Source organism: Panthera pardus, unplaced genomic scaffold, assembly GCF_024362965.1.
Source record: "Panthera pardus isolate Hobbes unplaced genomic scaffold, ASM2436296v1 HiC_scaffold_17, whole genome shotgun sequence".
Classification (NCBI taxonomy): domain Eukaryota; kingdom Metazoa; phylum Chordata; class Mammalia; order Carnivora; family Felidae; genus Panthera; species Panthera pardus.
The window spans coordinates 55,576,132-55,596,992 of record NW_026526732.1 but is presented as its reverse complement, the minus strand read 5'-3'; the positions used below and the strand labels follow the sequence as shown (position 1 = coordinate 55,596,992).

Below are 20,861 nucleotides of genomic sequence, written 5' to 3'. Positions count from 1 at the left end.
TAGCAGACCATTTTTTCATATTAGAGAAAAGCATAAGGAAGTGGCATCACTAAATGAAAACATATACACTACATGGAGGTATTTCTAGGACATGAAGGAACACCCTTTCTTAATGAAAATATTTCTTTAAAAAAGAATAGAACAAAAAGACTGAGCAATGCATTGTTTAATTAAAATCAGCCTCATCAGGGGCACCTGGGTGGCTCAGTCGGTTGAGCATCCGAATCTTGATTTCAGCTCAGGTCATGATCTCACGGCTCATAGGATCAAGGCCCACGAAGGGCTCTGTACTGACAGTACACAGAGCCTGCTTCTGATTCTCTCTCTCTCTCTCTCTGCCCCCCACCCCCGGCTCATGCTTACTCTCTCTCTCAAAATAAATAAATAAACTTAAAAAAATTTTTAAATCAGCATCTTCAAAGAAGGCAATTACCTTAATGAGAATTTCTATGATTTCTAGTATAAAAATTATTTGTCTTCAATTATAGTCACTTATTTTGATCTAGAAGATTGTATGTGACTATAGTGATTATGAGTAAAATTTTAATCATTCTAGAGCCTAGTTCAAACAAGCAAAATGGAATAAACAGGTATAGCAATTATTTGATTAATTCATGCAAAAAACTCTTTTGCTTTAACCATTTGGATTCTTTCATTCTTGGTGACCTGGATAAAGCCACTGTGCATACCATACTGTCCATAAGTATGTGTACACGTATATTTTTTAAAAGAAAAAATAAGCCCCTGCCCCCTTCCAAAATAAAAGGTAACTATGATCTATAGAGGAGAAAAAATTTTGCCACATCAGTGTTGTGCCTTCAGAAGTCACATATACAGATTTTGCTTCCTGTCAGTGTTTCTCTGCCCCACCATTCAGGAAATATCTGTGACTCTCTAATCTCACTCTTGAGATTGGGATGCTCTCAAGTCATTAAAACAGACAGGTGTCTGCTCTAGTCTCGACTATCTCAGAAATGGTTCTACCATAATCACTTTTGACAGCTTTTTTATTGCCTAATTCATCTTCTAATTAAAGGTGGAACAGGGGCCCCTGGGTGGCTCAGTCGGTTGAGCATCCGACTGCCGCTCAGGTCATGATCTCTCAGTCTGTGAGTTCGAGCCCCATGTCGGGCTCTGTGCTGACAGCTCAGAGCCTGGAGCCTGCTTCAGATTCTGTCTCCCTCTCTCTCTTTCCCTCCCCCACTCATGCTCTGTCTCTCTCTCTCTCTCTGTCAAAAATAAATAAACATTAATAAATTAAAAAAAAAATAAAGGTGGAACATTTTCCAGTTTCCAGCCTGGTTATTCTAGTTTAGTCAAGAAGTATAGCAGTCCAGTTCAACAAGCATTTATGGAGGTAGCAAAGAAGAAAAAAACATTTTCTAACACTTTCATTTTCCATGGTGGTTGCGCACTTGGAGAGGTGATGCCCCATTTCTCTGCCCACCCCATTATTTCTCCTTTCTCTCTCTCTCCAGCTGTTCCACATGGGTCCACTAATTTTTCTCTGGAAAAATTTCTCTGCTCAATCCTAGCCTTGCCTCATTTCTTAGACTAGACCAGGTTCAAAATATGAAGTACTTAAGAGGCTTCAGACTTATTCACTCCACCCCCACCATGCTCCATCCCAGGGAACATCATATTGTATCTTGTCCACTGTTGGGTTGGCCTAGGACACATTACATGAACATTGATCACTGGGCTCCCTCATTTTGTCTCAAGATGCCCAGGCTGCTAATCTTACCAAGGACTGTTCTAAAATCATTGTACAAAAAGTAGGACTTTCCAACTCCTGAAGTCTAACCTCCAACCCTCACCCTGAGACTGAGGTATTTACTAAGGTTAGACCTTCCCAATAGTGACTTTCTTAATAGACTTGTGAGTATCATTCATCCATTCCAATGCTACATTTCACCTTCCGATTGGCACTGCACCTCCAATCGCCTGTGCCATCTGGTGTTGTGATTAGAGACTGCTGAGCCCTTGGATCTTCCTTGTCCCAAATGTCTGCTTTCATCACCAGCCAGATCTCACCACTATTCCACCCCACCTCACCCAGGACCTGCCCTATCCACACAGGTAGGTCTACTACCCAACTTCAATCTCTCACCTTTCTCAGACCATCTGCATGGCAGGAGTCCCTCTGTGTTCTATCAGTACTGATCTAAAAGTCTGGATATACTGTTAGAAAAAAAAATAAAGATAGAGAACAATGTGTGTAGCATGTTACATTTTGTGCAAAAGGTAGAGGATTGGAATAAGTGTATTCGCTTGTAGATGCATTAGGAAACTATGGAAGGGTACATGGAAAACCAATAATTACCTGTGATGGGGTAGAGGACAATGAGCAGATAGGAGACACGGGCAGGAGAGAGACTTTTTGCTGTATACTTTTTTATATTTTGAATTTGAATGTGAAGATACTGCATATTCAGGAAACTTTCGAAGATGGAGGAATGAATAAATATGATTTAAGTTACAGTGTGATTAAAGTTCAGTTGAAATGGTTGAGGTATGCATGTGTACTTTTTTATGATTCTTCGATTTGCTGTAATCTGTACCAGTCCTGACGTTATCTGAGGGGGCCGCTACTATTCCCAAGCATGCATAGTGGGCCACTCTACTGCCTTTGCAAACATTCCTCCCCACGCCTGCAAAGTCTGTCCATGTTTTGTCTACTCATCCTTTAAGATCCTGCTCAAACAGCTCTTCCTTTGTGATGTCTGCCCCAGAAAAGTTGCTTATTTTCCTCTTTGTGCTGCCATTTACCTTGGACGTACTCCAAACTCAGCACTTACCATATTGATTTACAAGTCTCCTTCCTTACTGAACTAGGAGGCCCCAGGGTCAGACTGCATTCGTGTGGCTGGAACATTAGCTATACATTTTGCATGAATGAAACGCTGTATACTCACAGTAAAAAAAAAAAAAAAAGAAAGAAAGAAAAATAAAGAGAAAACAACGTTGTTGCAAATGTGCAGTGTTTCAGCTCTAGTACAAATTTCATTTTTATTTGGGCTTTTAAAAGTAGAGCAGGAAAGCTCACCAAATATATGTATGCATATATACATAAATAAGCCATGTGTGGGCAGCAGAAAGAGAATGTGGCTGTTTCGAGAGCACGCCTCCACCTTCTCTACATTTGTGCTGTGGAATTACAGAGATCAAGGTAGAGCTTGGTGGCATAGGGAGCACTTCTTTGTCTCTGAAAAAGCCTGGAATTATTGGGTGCAGCCAGAGCTGCCTTTGCTATATAGGTTTCACAGCTGGGGCATTATATAGCTTGGAGGATGTTGCTTTAATATCCTAGGTATAGCATTATAAACAGGATATGATATACTCGTTTTCCCACCAAAGCTAAATATCTGGATCTATAAGAAAAAGATTGATTTCCTATGTACAACCAGCCTTGGAAAAATCCAGTCTATCTGTATCAATCTGTGGTACCATGCATTTGAAGGTACTGTGGTCACTAGGATGTAGCAGGAAATGTGAGTGGCTTGTTTTTCTTTCCACTCTAAGTATATGTGTTGTCTTCCTTTGAGGTAATGACTGTGGGTGCTGTTATTTACATATGTATAAATAAACATATAAATATATATTAGCCGGTCCATTTCCTGTATTAATCCAAATTAGAAGGTTTTGACTGTGGCAGGGTTTTCAGGGTTTTTTTTTTAAAGCGTAATAATGCATTTATTATTTTTCTTCTATATATTATATTTGCTTGTCGCAAAAATTTCCAACTCTGAAACATACAAAATAAAGACTTAAATTCTCGCATCACCTTTGAAGATAACGAGTTTGGTGTGTATCTTTTCATAATTTTCTTATGCATTTATATAAACAGAGTTAGTCCATTTGTACTCTTCCTACCAAAAGGGATCATATGCTGCATATGGTTCTCTGACTTTTTTTTGTTTATCAATCTCTATGATCATCTTCCCAAGTCACTATAAATATGCCTCTTCTGAATCGCTACAGAGTATTTCATATATATAATATAATGAATGGGTGTAGTGTTCTATAGTTTACCAATCTCTATTTATGGACATTTAAGTTATTTACACTTTTTTTTTAAAGTAAACTCTACCCCCAATGTGGGGCTCAAACTCATGACCCTGAGATCAAGAGTTGCATGCTAGGGGTGCCTGGGTGGCTCAGTCGGTTAAGCGTCTGACTTTGGCTCAGGTCATGATCTCACGGTTCAGTTCGTGAGTTCAAGCCCCCTGTCAGGCTCTCTGTTGTCAGCACAGAGCCTGCTCCAAATCCTGGTTCCTCTCTCTCTCTGTCCCTCCCCTGCTCGTGCTCTCTCTCTCTCTCTGTCAAAAATCAATAAACATTAAAAGAAAAAAAGAGTTGCATGCTTTACCAACTAAGCCAGCCAGGTACCCCTATTTCCACTTTTTTTCTTCAATCAACAATGCTGTCTCTATGGGGGGGGGGGTTTGACAGTATTTCTGTGGGACAAATTCCCTAGAAACAGAATTACTGATTCGAAAACACACTTATTTTTAAATGTTATAGATACTGTAACATATAACTATGACTTGATAAAAGATTTTATCAACCCAAGCTCCCAACCAAAGTGAATGAATGTGCCTATTTTTCTACCACCCTGTAAATGTTATATATAGTCAATCTTTTTCTCTTGCCAGTCTGTTGTCATCGTTGTTTAGATTTGCAGTTCATAAGTTACATTACGTTAAGTTAAGCTCTTGTTTGTTGTTGTTTTTTGGCCACTTATATTCTTTCAGTGAATTGTCTTTTCATGTTCTTTGCTCATTTTTGTATTGGATTGTTTATCTTGCTGAAGATACCGTGATAAATTAATTATCATTGGTATTCATAATTGATAAAAACCGTGTTCTTGTATGAGACATTTTAATCTTTTTGTGTGCTTCTTCTTCTGTTTAAATAACTTTGTTCTGTTATCCAACTAGGGTTTAAGTTTGTTATATTTGTGGGGATGTAAATGGTGGGGGTTTTGCGTGGGAGGAGCTATTAAGTAGTGAAAACCCTGAATGCTTCTCTGCCATTACTGGAGAGAGGATATCAAGAGGGGGACTCCTGAATTGTTTTCTGGTCCTGCATGCAATGGAATTAAATGAAGGTCTCAGAAGAGTAATTGAAACGCTCTTTCCTCTCATTCATTCCTGTTCTGCTCCTGCATATCTTTCAGTCCCTTTCTTCAAATAAGTTTCTTGCACTTGCTATTAAAAATATTTACAACAATCTTAGACTCAAAGCATCAAACATTTAAACTGAAAACATTTAAATTAAAGTCCTTTGGGATTCTGTTTTCAACTCTAGTCAAGACAGATCCATTTCCTTCCAGAATCCTGGGTGGTGATCATCCTGACCAACATGCCTGGCTTGCTATAAGGAATCACTAATGATTGGAAAGCCTGGGGCATATACAAAGCTCTCTATAAGTAATAATTACTGTTATTGTTCTCTGACATCCTTAAATTTCAAACTGAATTCCTACAGCTAATGCAGTACAAGGGGAAATTAAAGCTCTTGTGACATCATACCCATAATAAAGAGGAGTCACTGGCCAGTGATGCTCATTTGTTTTCGTGAGGAGTTTGAGAGAGGATCATATCATCATTTTGGATGGAGAGGTGAAAAATCGGGGGTTTGTCACTTTGGAATTGATGAAGAGTTTTTCATGTCATAGTAGGTCAGAAATCCCTCACTGGGGATCCCTTCTTTTGTTGAGAACAAAGGCCTCTGGTTGCACTCTGACAGCAGTTGGGCCATAAGTTCTAGAGGTAGTTCTGGACTCCACTTCTCCACTCCACTTCTTATTCTCTCTTGAGAAAAATCTGAAGACTGGTCCCATCCAGAACCTCGATGGGGGCTCGAACCTGCTGTGGTTGTGGCTGTGGCAGGTGCAATGGGTGTGCTAATAATCGCAGCAGGAGCATTGAGTATCGGAATAGGTATCCTGACTCCCGGAATAGATGTGAAAATACCAGAAACAGGGACTATGACCGGGATCTTGAGGTAAGTCCTTGCTGAGGGAATCCTTCTGGGTCACTGACTTGTCCAATGTGTCTTTTATAATGTTTGAGAATGAGGTTGTGATTGTGAATCAGTATCTATTACTATCATGCAGGGCTAAGGCCATTCTAGTTTCATATATTTGCAGGTATCCTGGGTGCTATTTATTAACATATTCACTTAGATACCTTTTATTTTTTTCTGGGTGTCAAATGGTGATCTTGCAATTGGTTAGAGCTTAACCAGCAAAGTAAATGCCTGTGAAGGTAGCTCCTGCTGGGGACTGTTCTCTGAGACTTAGTTGTCTCTTCTCTAGGCTTTTCAGAACTTCAATGATGGGAAAGAACCAAGCTACTTTATTCTCTCTCAAAAGCTGCTTTGCTTTGGGCTGGGTTTCTTTGCAGTATGCCAAGTTCTTATTTGAATCGGATATTAATAAATCACATAAAGGTGCTTTAAGAAGTAGAATGATTAGCTTAAGATTCCAGATCAACAGCTCAGAATTGCCTTTTGTGTACCTGCTTTGACAGATGATGTTGCCATAAGATTGAGAGGTGAATCAAGGCCAACCCTGATGGTTACTTGTTATCCCCAGTCCCTGTTTCTAAAAGTCAGTGTGCTGTTTTAGTATTAAATCTGTTGTGTTACTTTGTAAAATGTGGGGTGGCCATCCCTACCAACCCGTGCTCACCTTTGATGCTTATTTATCCCTCTCTTGTTCACCTATGATATATATTTGTTTTGTTTTCACATGATGGCTTTGAAGCTTTTGGAATGGAATGTGCAGAATGTATATGTCAGACGAGTTTTGTAATGTGCTCTAAGAAAAGCATGCCCCGCACACTTCTAATCTATTGTTTTTCTCCAGGGTACTGATTACACTAAAACCCATAATTTAATGAAATAGGTATTAGATTTAAATATATATGTGTGTGTGTTTGTGTGAGATATATATATATATGAGAGAGGGAGAGAGAGAGACAGGTACATAGATAGATATGTTTGTGTGTTACACACATATACTTTTGAAGAATATTTAAATGCTGAAGTGACAGTCCAAAGTAGAGTAAAACAGGGGCACCTGGGTGTCTCATTTTGTTAACTGTCTGACTTCAACTCAGGTCATGATCTCGTAGTTCGTGAGTTCGAGCCCCATGTCGGGCTCTGTGCTGACAGCTCAGAGCCTGGAGCCTGCTTCATATTCTGTGTCTCCCTCTCTCTCTGCCCCTCCCCTGCTCACACACACACACACACACACACACACACACACATTCTCTCTCTCTCTCCCTCTCTCTCTCTCTCTCTCTCTCTCAAAAATAAATAAAAATTTAAAAAATAATAATAAAAAGAAAGTAGAGTAAAACATTTGAAGTTGGCAGTTTGCTGACCACATCACTCAGATGGACCCTCATAGCTGTTTCTTATTTCAAGACTAGAGGGAAGGGACTAGTATATTAATTATTCTGTGTTTATTCCCATGTCTGTTGATTTTACTGTTATTTCTTCTTTGCAAAGCTTTGGTATCTCTCTGCTATTGCACCTGATGACTTTCTCTTTTGGAAGCTTTAGTCAAAAACCATGTGTAGAAAGGTAAAAAATTCACTGTGCATAGATTTATGTCCTTTGATAATTACTAATCAGTAATGATCAGCTACCAGGGAATATTTTTAATGACTTCTAACCGGCATCATGGAAGAACGTAGGGAAAAACAAAGAGTTGTGAGTGGAGGACAAACAGATAATGCTACCTTATATGCTTAGAGTACTTAGGTACCATGTGATTCTGAGAGATCTCTGTGATTATGACAAATATGGCAAAAAAAAAAAAAAGGAATCTCTCCAAGGCAACTGGCATCATCATGTTGTATCATCGAACCTAATTGCCTGCTGACTTAGGATGAGGGTCTTAGAAACCTGAACATACAATTCACCATGATGGTCCAAATAAGAACCCTAAATAATGAGGACATTTTCACCATTTGATTTTGTTTTATTAGAATCTTAAAATGAAGAATGGCTAACTTAGAGAATGAGGGAAGTAGGGGCCGTTTTTGGCATTGATGCTAAAACTCATTTAAAGCATCCCCCTGTTCGTGGTGGTATCATTCAAACCAGCACAGGGGACTTTGCCCTGTGAGTTCTCTCATAACCTTTGCCTAAAATGACTAGACAGAATATCAGAATACTTCTAGGATATATTAACTTCTATGAGTTTAGCAACTAAGTGAAGTTCCACCAAAAGATACATGTTAATTCAAAATATTCAATTTTTTCCTGGTATTTTATAAAATGATAAATGTTATATGTTATAACAATGATAAATGCCTTTAAAAAACCCCTCTTTGATTTTCTGTTTTATTTTTTTTAAATGTTTATTTTTGAGAGAAAAAGAGAGAGACAGACAGACAGTGTGAGCAGGGGAGGGGCAGAGAGAGAAGGAGACACACACTCCAAAGCAAGCTCCGGGCTCTGAGCTGTCAGTACAGAGCCCAATGCAGGACTTGAACTCACAGACTGTGAGATCGTGACCTGAGCCAAACTTGGACACTTAACCAACTGAGCTACCCAGGTGCCCCTGATTTTTTATTTTAAAACTGTAATAGTCTGAACTGGCTCTGGTAATCTATTAAGTATCTGTGAATGTAAAAAATTATGCCTGATCAACATCCATCCATCTCTAAAACTGATTAAATAGTATCTTATTTGTGAAGTTTCCCTGAATTCTCAGCTGATGTTGTCTGACATCTCTCATGTCCTCATCGAATTTTGTAATATCCCAAGTAATTTTCAGAAACATATCTCCTCTTCACTAGCCCTCCTGGGCAGGGCATTCCCCTCTCATTTACACCTAATGCGGTGTCTGGCATATAAAAGACACTCAATACATGGAAATGCAATGACCAGGAAAGTGAATTAGACAGCCCTGAATGTAGCCAAAAGACCAGAGCTCTGACTCCAGCCCTTCTTTAGGCCAGCTGCATTAGCCTCGGTAGGTTATTATGCTTCCTGGGCACCAGCTTTTATATTTGTAAATTAGGTGATGGGTGCTGGATTAGATAGTGCTCTGCACAACCCTAGGGATCCTCTGAGGTGCCTCAGGGGGTACAACAGGGAGAAAGGATGGATGGAGAGGTAGATGGGAGATGAACTCAGGCTTGCAAGATTCATGCCATGTCCTCACTCAGGGAAGTTCCCTTATATCTGTTTTCTATATATGGCTGAATCTCTGTACAATTTCTTTTGAATAAAATGTTTTACCCCTGGAAAAATCATAACAATTTGACTAGATTACATATCATGTTCTTCCGCCTCTAGTATCTGTCATTTTATGTAACAATTTTATTAACTCATCTCATCATACTGCCTTTTATTTATTTTTTAAGTTTATTTATTTTGAGAGAGAAAGAGAGAGAGCATGCTCCCATGAGGGAGGGACAGAGAGAGAGGGAGAAAAAGAATCCCAAGCAGGTTCCATGCTGTCAGCACAGAGCCCAGTGCAAAACTCTATGTGGGGCACCATGTGGAGCTCAAACCAATGAACCGTGAGATCATGACCTGAGCAGAAACCAAGAGTCAAAAGCTTAACTGACTGAGCCACCCAAGTGGCCCTCATATTGCCTTTTAAAACAACTTTACATCACATTGATCTCATTAACTCCTTATTTATATGCTCCTTATTTATATGTCCCCCATACAGATCTTTTCTGCTCTGTATTTTACCTAGCCCAACTGTATCTTGTAGTTACTTTTTAAAACAGAATAAGCTGCTTGCCGATACTGTTGTTTTCTGTAGTTTATAGAATCACTCTTTTTTTAAGTTTTTTTTTTTTAATTTAAGTAACCTCTGTGCCCAACATGGGGCTCAAACTCATGACCCCAAATTCAAGAGTCACATGATCTTCCAACTGAGCCAGCTAGGTCCCTTGTACTTAAAATTTTTTTTAATGATATTTGAGATAGCAAATATTTTCAAGTTTGTGAGTAAATATTCACTGACTGTTACCCCAAGTACTAAATGGAACAGCTATTTTCACAGCATAATTAGTAATGAAAGAATTAGTAGGTAGATTACAGGAGGAAACAAGCACTAGAAGGTCAAAGTATACAAAATCAAGAAAGAGATTCAATACCCATGTACTCAGCATTCATTCAGAGCTCACTAAATTCCCTAGTACTTCTGCAATTTTAATGTTAACATTCTGCCAGTGGCTTAAGCTTTGTTCCTTATGTTTGATACATGTGCTATTTACTTATTCATTTCATGCTTGTTAATGAGGTACCTTGGGAGTTTCTCCTTACAGTGAAAATGGAAGGGAATGAAAAAGGAATTGTTGGGAGTGCCCAACTAACTCAGTCACAAACTGCCAACAACTTACCCTAAAACAAGCCTAAAAGGAATGACAAATTTTATTTAAGACAAAAAAATAAAATGCAGTATGTCAGTTACATTTGATATCAAGTTGTTCTATCTTACAATTAGGAAAGGCATCAGAATTAAGGTGGTAGTTGATCTCATAAGAAGATAAATCAAAGTACCATGTGTTTGGTTAGAATGGTACAGAAAGGAACCTTAGGAAGTAGAACTTTATTCAGGAATAAATGTGGAGTGGGGCCCAATCTTTTCCTTTTCAAAGTTTATTTATTTATTTATTTTGAGGAGGGGAGGGTGCAGAGAGAGAGAATCCCAAGTAGGCTCCACACTGTCATAGTGTGGAGTGACAGTGTGGAGCCCCATATGGGGCTTGAACTCACAAACTGTGAGATCATGACCTGAGCTAAAACCAAGAGTCAGACGCTTAACTGATGGAGCCACCCAGGTGCCCTGGGGCCAATCTTTAAATATAGACAGAGAAAGTGCTATAAGTTCTTGAGCAAAGAAGCATTCATGATGAATGAAATATTTCAGAGGTAGGGTCATTGATATTCCTGGTGCGATGGAAAGGTGGGGTTTAAGGATCACAGATGGAGACTAGAATCTCAGAAACTGCCCAAAAGACTGTTAAACCAGCATAGGCTTGTATTAAGATAGAGGCTGTTGAATGGGCTGAGGTCAAGAGATTTGATGACAGATAATATATAGGAGAAAAAGTGGATGGAACAAAAAGAATCTAAGGTTTTTAGTTTAGGAGGCTTTAAGAAATGATGTTTCTAGTAGAAAGTGAAATTCTTCAGAAAGGAAAACAGCTAGTAAGAAAAATGGATTGTTTCTTTTTAGAAAATGTTGACTTTGAAGTAGTAACTTGGAAACCAGTTAGAAAGTTTTAAAGTAACAGAAAAAACAGTATAGAGAAAATAGACCTGAGATAGTCTCAGAACAAATTAGAAACTCAAAACCTTCCACATTTTCTTCTAGTCTCTTTCTTTTCTTTTCTTTTCTTTTCTTTTCTTTTCTTTTCTTTTCTTTTCTTTCTTTCTTTCTTTCTTTCTTTCTTTCTTTCTTTCTTTCTTTCTTTCTTTCCTTATCCCTTCCTCCCTTCCTCCCTTCCCTCCTTCCTTCCGTCCTTCCTTCCTTCCTTCCTTCCTTCCTTTTGTATATTGATATCTAAACTCATTTGTCAGCAAAATCTGACCTAAACTCTTTTTTTTTTAAATTTATTTATTTATTTATTTATTTTTATTTTTTAATATATGAAATTTACTGTCAAATTGGTTTCCATGACCTAAACTCTTATGAGGCAATTCATTGTCTTTAATTATCCCACTTGGCGTGAATTGTCATACAGTTTTGCTGCACATATTAATGCATTATGGTATATATTTACTTTTCCAAAATCTGAAGATTTTTACTTTTAAAATATTTCTAGCCCCGATAGGGGCTTTGCATAAGGGACTGTGGACCTGTAGTAAGTTTAGAGACAGAATGCCAGTGAGGGACTTTACAGAATCCTACATAACTGGGAGTCATCTGTAAGTGTTGAATAAATGATGAGAGATTTAATGAATGTTTAAACTTAAAAAGGGGGTGGGGAAGGTGGTAGAGCCTGGGTGGCTCAGTTGGTTAAGTGTCCAACTTCAGCTCAGGTCATGATCTCAGGGTTTGTGAGTTCAAGCACCACATCAGGCTCTGTGCTGACAGCTCAGAGCCTGGAGCCTGCTTCAGATTCTGTGTCTCCCTCTTTCTCTGTCCCTCCCCTGCTCATGCTCTGTCTCTCTCGCTGTCTCTCTGTCTCTCTCTCTCTCTCCAAAATCAATAAACATCAAAAAAAATAAACTTAAAAAGAGAAACATAAAGTTTGCACAAAGAGAAACTAAAGGAGGGAAATCAAGAAATAGGTAAGTTGAAGCAGATAAAGGATTTGGCAAAAAGAAAGATATGGTTGAATCCATACAGTTCTTGAAGGTTATGGGAATAGAGCGGTGTGGGCACTGGGAACTGGAGAGGGAGGCTGATGTTTGTTTACAAGTTGGAGGAGAGGCAGAGACCAGAAAGGGGAATGTTGCAGACTCACAAAAGGATAGCAGCACAGAGGGCAGGACTGCCCATCAAGATAAGACAAACTAGGCAGTTTTAGAAGCAGAGAAAAGAACAAAGGAGAAGAGATAATACTAAAAATGCTTCAGAATGAGGCAATCATTTCAGAGGGGCAAACTGGTTGACAAGCAGATTTTCAGACAAGTGGAGGGGAGAAGCTTTGGAAGGGAGCGGAGACACATCTTCCCAAACTAAGGAAGTATCCGAATGTGAAATTGACACAAGAAAAAACTCACACTGAGGAGTTTTACTTTTTTTTGTAGAGAACAAAATAGTTACTACCTCCAGAAATGGGTCTGGGGAAAAAGTGATGATTGAGAAGAGGGTGGTTTGGGAGTGTGGGGAAGAGTTTGGAGTAGCCACTGACAAAGTGTGACAGGAAATCAACAGGGAAATGATGACTGTCAAAAGGGCCAGGATGACTTAAACATCATAACTCTACAGTCCACATGTGCATAAAGAAGTGTTTGGCCATGGCTCTTTTGCTGTTCAATGCAGTCTGAAATTTCCTAATCCACAAAAAAAAGAATATTTTGATTCTCCCAGCAGACTTATAGATGCATACAACATGATCCTTTGTCATTAGCTTTCCCAAATAACAAGCAAGTAGTAACTCTCGCAGGGCTGTCTAACATCATAACTGCAAGTCTCCTCACTGGTCCCCTGGATCCGTCTCCTGTACTCTAATACCTACAGATCTCTCCGTACAGAGCACCAGAGTCATCTAAAAGGCATGAATCAGATACTACTATGTCTTTGCTTGCAAATCTCCAATGACTTCCCATCACACTTGGAAGAGAGCTCTCCAGTGGTCAAGCGGGCTTACAGGCCTTTCGTGAACCGTCTCCTGCCCCTGAGTAACTTAAATTCACCCCCTTGTTGTGCTCCAGCCACACTGGAGCAGCTACTTGGCTTGCAGGACTCTATCTTGCCTTGAGATTTTTTCTTTTAAGTTTATTTATTTTGAGAGAGACACAGCGCGAGCTGGGGAGGGGCAGAGAGAGGGAGAGACAATCGCCAGCCGGCTCTGTGCTGACAGCTCAGAGCCTGATGTGGGGCTTGAATCCATGAAGCCTTGAGATCATGAGTTGAGCCAAAATCAGGAGTTGGACGTTTAACCAACTGAGCAGCCCAGGCGCCCCTTGCCTTGAGCTTTTGACTCTCCCTGCTTATTTGTCCTGGAACACACTTCCCCCTGTACTCACGGGACGGTTCCATCTTGTCCTTCATAACTTAGCTTAAATGTCATCTCTGAAGAAAAGACGTTCAGTTATGATCACCTCATCCTACATGAGTTATCTGCATAGTTCATATTACTATATTTTCCTGCTCCTCTCTTTGCTCATTTATTGTCTTTCTCCCTCACGATGTAAACAGAGATTTTTGTTTCTTGTTCACCACTGTATCCCCATTCCTAGCACAATGGCTGATATATACTAGGTGATCAATAAATGTTGAATGAATAAATAAATTTTTCTCTGTACCGTTTTCAACTTAATTTCCTTAGTTATTTTATTTCACAATGTCTGCTTAATGCTTAGTAGGTATTCTGCAGCTCAATTTCCTTAATTTGATTTGATTTATTAATTTTAATTTGACACAGTAAGTACAGCACATTGTGTCTCTTTCCTACAATTTGTAACTGTTGGGATTAATATCCCTGTGATGTTTCCTAGGCAGCTGAGTCCAAAACCTGTTTTGTTCCCTTGTTATACAGCCTTCTCATCCACTGCCCCAATTAATGGCATTAAAAGAAAAAAAAAAATAACCCAATCTTTCTTTATAGCTATTTCATGTACAGAAAGTCAATACTTTTGGTCAGGAACCAGTTTGGTAGCAAACAGCTTTGGCAACTCTGCCTCACAGCCCCCAGAGTCTACCCATGCGGGGGCAGCAAGCCCTCGCTTGTGCTGACAGGGGAGGACACAGCCCCTCTGTGGAGCATTTAGGCTGCCAGGCCACTCCTGGACTTCTCCTCGGTGACAGGGAGCTTCAGTCTGTCCATCAACAGCCTGGTAAACACAACTCTCTGTAACACACCCGGAGAAATTGAACTGATTGCTAGCCAGCCACAGGTAAGGAGTTAAATAAGAAATAGAAATAAAATAATTCTGCACTATTACAAAGATGAATCTAGGAGCAGAAAACCAAAAATCAAGGATATCGTCATGAAATGAAATAGGGTGGATCTACATAGACCACCTTTCTTAAAGTAATTGATGGCAGCTTTGCTGGGCTCTCACACAGTATAATTAACATGTGTCACTCCTAAAAGAACATATTACCTGCCTATACTATGAAGCCTCCTTCTATTTAGCACTGTGCAATCATTAATTAGCTCATGCACGAGTCCCTGAGTTGGTGTCATTATCTCTGCTTTGCAAACAAGGAAAAGCAAGGGTGTTGGTGCTTAGACTCCAAAGAGTGTGTTGCTGGGCTCAATAAAGAACCTTGGGGGACAACTGGGTGGCTCAGTTGGTTAAGCATCCAACTTCAGCTCAAGTCAGGATCTCGCAGTTTGCTGGTTTGAGCCTTGAGTTGGGGTCTGCACTGACAGCTCAGAGCCTGGAGCCTTCTTTGGATTCTGTATCTCCCTCTCTCTATGCCCCTCCCCCACTCATGCTCTGTCTCTCTCTCTCAAAAATAAATAAAACATTTAAAATTTTAAAATTTTTAAAATGTTTAAATTTTTAAAAAATTTTTAAAAAAAAAGAATCTTGTAATTCCTCGTTCTCAGACTGAACTTGGGTTTCTGCGTGGTGGAATCAATATGCTGTACTACTGAAGACAGCCAAATGGAAATGCCCCAAATACATGTTGTTCTTGCAGTATTTTGGTTCCATCATTGTGGTTTTTCACATGAAAGGACACTACTCTCTCCTGGCATGGTTGAAGGCTGGATGAGAGGGACTAGCAAGAAAGGGGGGGTATGGCATGGTGACGTGGAAGGAAAATGCATCATGTGATTTCTGGTCTTTAGAGAGAAGTTACCTGAATCTTTCCTTCTTAAGGAAGTCTATGAAGTCTGAAAGATTCATTGGTAGTCAGGGAGCAGGGCTAATCCTGCAACTTGGCCTCCCCTTCCTAAGTTTCTGGTAAATCCTATAAACAAAGAGCAGACAAATCTTGTCCTTAAAGGAAGTATCATCCTAACACCAGGAATGACAGAACATCAGTGTGTGGGTCTTCTTTGCAGGCATTTTATAGGTACCTGCCTTGTCTGCTGATAGGTAATGCTAGCCTGGTTTCTTTCTTGTTGTTGTTGTTTAATGTTTATTTGCTTATTCATTCTGAGAGAGAGAGAGAGAGAGAGCACAGGGGAGGGACAGAGAGATGGAGAGAGAGAATCCCAAGCAGACTCTGCACTATCAGCACGGAACTCAACTTGGGGTTCCATCCCATGAGCTGTGAGATCATGACCTGAGCTGAAATAAAGAGTTGGACACTTAACCAACTGAGCCACCCAGGTGGACCCTGGTTTCTGCTTTCATACTTCTACAGGATCATATCTATTTTAGTCTTCTGTAGAAATTATTCAAAGGAACCAAGAAGCTTTTGTGCACCAGATCAGTAAAGAAGTATGGGGTTAATTTCAGGAATATCACACCCCAACAAGAGTCATCTTGGGGAAGTGCTTGGCACAATCTCTTGAATGCAAATTATTATCCCAAGAAGTCTACAGCACTAATAGCCAGGTGACGTGTGGGGTATGTGGGGTGTCTCAGCAGGAAGTGAGGAGGCAGCCTCTGGGTGATTTCAGTTTTCCAAGCTTCTCCTCTTCCCAAAGCATGTTTTATCCCTAGAGTGCCCTGCTTATGCCAGGCACTAAAAATAGAAAGAGAGTCCTGTTGATTTGCAGACATTAGGCAAAAAGGATAGAAATACAAAATACATAATGGACAATAGAATAGATAAAAAGGAATCTTTCACCCCCTGTCTCTGATCTTTGGTCAAATTTAGGGAGAGAAGTTTAATAGTAAGTGTCAAAACATTTTTTTTTTAATTCAGTAAGCTTTGTGCCTAATGTGGGGCTTGAACTCACAACCCGAAGATCAAGAATCCCATGCTCTACTGACTGAGCCAGCCAGGCATCCCAAACATTTCTTTCAACAGATTGAGCTGACCAATAAAAAATTCACTGATTCAGGATATTTTAAAGCAAACATATTTACTCTGAACCTAGGCATATCGACATAGCTTAGCTTCTCTTTTGTAGGGGGAGAAAAATAGCATAGTACTCTATGAAAATTTTTGTGGACGTAAGCTGATACCTGCTTTACATTTTTAATCAGAAATGGAATTTGAAGAAAAAAATTCTTTCATGTAATATTTTCCTTCACTGAATTACTAGGGTAAGAATAGGTTTTGTTGAATTTCTGTTTAAGTTAAATCAGACTCTCATGAACACAAAATGTATGTTTTGTGAAAATATAAATTACTTAGATATTTTGGGGAACTGGATGTCTAGAGCTGAGTTGCAATAATAGGATGTCTGGATCCTTGGGGAATAAGTTGTTCTAGACAACTGACTATTATAGATAACTTAGTGTCTACCTTTGTAGGTTAGAAACTTAAAATTTTTTACTGCTTTGAATAAAAACTAAAGCTACATTTATTTTTGGTTTTTTTCTTAAACAGAATATACTAAACATTACTTAGACTTTTCTTGATAAAGAATGATTATTATAGGGGCGCCTGGGTGGCTCAGTCGGTTAAGTGTCTGACTTCGGCTCAGGTCATGATCTCGCGGTTTGTGAGTTCGAGCCCTGCATCGGGCTCTGTGCTGACAGCTTGGAGCCTGGAGCCTGCTTCAGATTCTGTGTCTCCCTCTCTCTCTGCCCCTCCCGTGCTCATGCTCTGTCTCTCTCTGTCTCAAAAATAAATAAACATTAAAAAAACTTTTTTAAAGAATGATTATGGATAACAGCTTTTTTATGGATATACAGTAATGTTCTCAGAACTTATTGAAGTGTATGTTCTATCTGCAATTGCAGTAAATTTTCATTTCTGTGTTATTTTAAATAGTTTTGTCTAGATGTTTCCTTCTTGTTATAATTTCTTTTGTCGCTGTGTACTTTAAAAAAAAAGTCCTTGGGGCGCCTGGGTGGCTCAGTCGGTTAAGCGTCCGACTTCAGCTCAGGTCATGATCTCGCGGTCTGTGGGTTCAAGCCCCGCGTCAGGCTCTGTGCTGACAACTCAGAGCCTGGAACCTGCTTCAGATTCTGTGTCTCCCTCTCTCTCTTCCCCTCCCCTGTTCATGCTCTGTCTCTCTCTGTCTAAAAAATAAACATTAAAAAAAATAAAAAAAATAAAATTAAATTTAAAAAAAGTCCTTTAAAATGTTTTAACTGTGAGGTGCCTTGTGGTTCAGTTGGTTAAGTGTCCAACTCTTGATTTCGGCTCAGGTCATGATCTCACAATTTGTGAGTTTGAGCTCCGCATTAGGCTCTGTCTGTGCTGACATCGTGGAGCCTACTTGGAATTCTCTCTCTTTCTCTCTCTCTCTCTCTCTCTCTCTCTCTCTCTCCCTCTCTCTGCCCCTCCCCTATTCTCACTCTCTCTCTCTCAAATAAATAAACATTTATTAAAAAATAAAATGCTCATAGTGTTTCAATTAGATATGTGTTTGGAAATTAACTAGCAATGCTCACAATGTTGTGTAAGGGAAGACTAAATGGGCTTGAAGTGAGGCCAAAAGTGCCTTCTCCAACGTTAACTGTTGTATTAATAAAAGTTTTTCTTGTTATATGAATTTAAAAACATATTCAAAAGTAGAGAGAATATCATAATGGATCACCACACCATTCCACTTCTATGTATACATCATCCAGTTTCAACATTTACCATTCTCTGGGCCACCTTGTTCCCTTTATACCTCCCCTACCATCCCACAACTGGATTAAAAGCCAATCCCAACATCAGTATGAATCCCAACATCATGTTTAGTTTAAAATAGATACAAATGGTTACATATAGAAATATTTAGATATATCTGTATATATACCGGTTAGTATACATATTTATTTCCTGCTCTGTCATCTCAGAGGGCCTAGAATCAATGATACCCCAGTAGTAACAAACACACCTAGAACCCAGATCTTGGTTTCTAATGCCATTCTCCAATAAAATGTACCAGGGCTCCTTAGAAAAATTGCTGATTGTACAACTGGAGCCCAAAATATACAAGATGAGCCTGGAGTGTCTTGTAGTGCCAGAATGTAAAAAGTGCCAAACACACACACACACACACACACACACACACACACACACACACACTGATAGAGATATGTGAAACGGACATAGGAGCCAGCTGAAAGAGCTCCCAGTAGCTCAAACTGGAACAATTTGAGCAAGAAAATAAATAAGTATTGTATCAGAACTCAAAGTATAGAGTAAATATTTTTGAGTCCACATTCAAGGGTATTGGATAGAAATAAATAATTGAATGAATGAATGAATGAATGAATAAATAAATAAATAAAGGAGAAGAGATGAATCTCCCATGCAGAAGACTGGTTTTATTCTCATGGTGTCACTTAACACTTTCCTCCATCCCTACTACTTCACAGTAAATAATAATTCAGTAATTAAAACTTGATTAGATTAATTTTGCAGAAATATTTCACAGGTGATGTTTTGTGTATACTATTGAATTATAGCACAGGTGATATTTCTTTTTCCATGATGTACAGATTGGTGTCATCAACCTGATCCATCTTTTGCAAAGCCTTTTGCCAAACAGCCATTAGCAGCCATTGATGACTATTGCCTAGATCTATTAATTCATTTCATCCACATTTATTGGCTGGGATTTTTCTTTCTTTTTTTTTTAATGTTTTTATTTATTTTTGAGACAGAGAGACAGCATGAGCGGGGGAGAGGCAGAGAGAGAGGGAGACACAGAATCTGAAGCAGGCTCCAGGCTCTGAGCTGTCAGCACAGAGCCCGACACAGGGCTTGAACTCACGGACTGTGAGATCATGACCTGAGCCGAAATCGGACACTTAACCGACTGAGCCACCCAGGTGCCCCTTGCTGGGATTTTTCTAAAACAACTTTCCCACATCAACTATTTTGTTATTCTGAGAAACAGTTCATAAGAAAGGCAGGATAGGGGCACCTGGGTGGCTCAGCCAGTTAAGTGTCTGACTTGGTTTCAGTGTAGGTCATGATCTCACTGTTCATGAGATCGAGACCTGCATTGGGGCTGACAGTGGGGAGCCTGCTTGAGATTCTGTTTCTTCCTCTCTTTCTGCCCCTCCCCTGTTCACTCTGTCTGTCTCTCTCTCAAAATAAATAAACTTAATTTAGAAAAGGCAGAATAAATGCTTGATTTTTCCTCTTTATTTACCAGTTTTCAGACAATGATTTGTTGCTTTTAGAAACTTCCAAATGTGGCCTGTTAGTTTTCTGCTGTCTGTGCTGTGATTTCAACTATATAGTAATTATTAAGGGAAAAGAAAAAGTTAAAAGCACTGACTTATTAGGCTTATAAGACACTGGTGGACTTTTTATCATTGAAAGTGTAGATTTGTAATATGGTTAAGCAAGTCAATTCCAGAAGAGGGAAGTAGCAGGAAGAGAATTCCATTTCCAGCAAGGGTGATTGTCACTGGCAGATTTAAAGCACAAGCAAGAGAGAAGAAAGAAAGAGAAAACCAGGTGATATATACAGCAGAAGTGAATAAAAGAGGAAAAAACAGAAAGGGGGAGGAGATGAACACTGGAGAGAATGTCCTTAGCAAATATTCTGTGCTCCAGTAATGCTTAATTGCTGACCTAGACAATCTCTGGTTTGCCATCTCTTTCTTGAATTCCTTATGTAATCTGAAAGCTAACTATAAATTAGCAGAATAAGATTGAACCCTCTTTCTTGACTTGTTCCCTTTACTTATCTAGTATATAAGATGATCTTTTGGACATATAATTTCAAAACACGTGTTGGTCTGTTGTAATCTTATGCACCAAGCAGGAAATAGACCTGTCCAAATAAACTGAGATAAACATGTATTTGCTTTTTCACTGAGGAATCCGATTCATGAGAAGTTTACACATGATTCTATCTTGATAAGAAGAGCTTAGAAAAGATACACAATGTGGTTTACATTTGCCAAACTACACCATGACTCAGAAACTAATTTGGAGGGTTGAAAAACACAGAAGAAACTATCTTGCTGCTCATTAAGTAATATATCTGTGGTAATTTTTTAAAAAGGATATGTTCATATATTATCAACTGTGGCTGTTATACCTTTGCCAATGAGTTTTAGTATAAACTATCTTGCTATTAAACTATTGGTATGTTACTAGGAATAATTAATACTGTATAGTAATATGCAGATTTTTATAATTGTACTGTGATTCTCTTTTTATGTGCTTTTAC

At 39.1% G+C, this 20,861-nt stretch overlaps 1 protein-coding gene across 2 annotated transcripts in view; it reads left to right on the top strand.

Annotated features, from left to right (window-relative positions):
* CRYBG1 (crystallin beta-gamma domain containing 1) overlaps positions 1-20,861 on the top strand; it is a 190,580-nt gene that overhangs the window by 74,126 nt on the left and 95,593 nt on the right. The window contains exon 1 of one of the 2 annotated variants that reach the window (XM_053904608.1): positions 5,769-6,009. The exons of the other annotated variant lie outside the window; for it this stretch is intronic. Within the exon in view, the coding sequence (XP_053760583.1) occupies positions 5,857-6,009 (153 nt within the window). The 5' untranslated portion in view covers positions 5,769-5,856. Of the gene's footprint in view, positions 1-5,768; positions 6,010-20,861 lie in introns of those variants that run through there. 2 annotated transcript variants of the gene reach the window in all.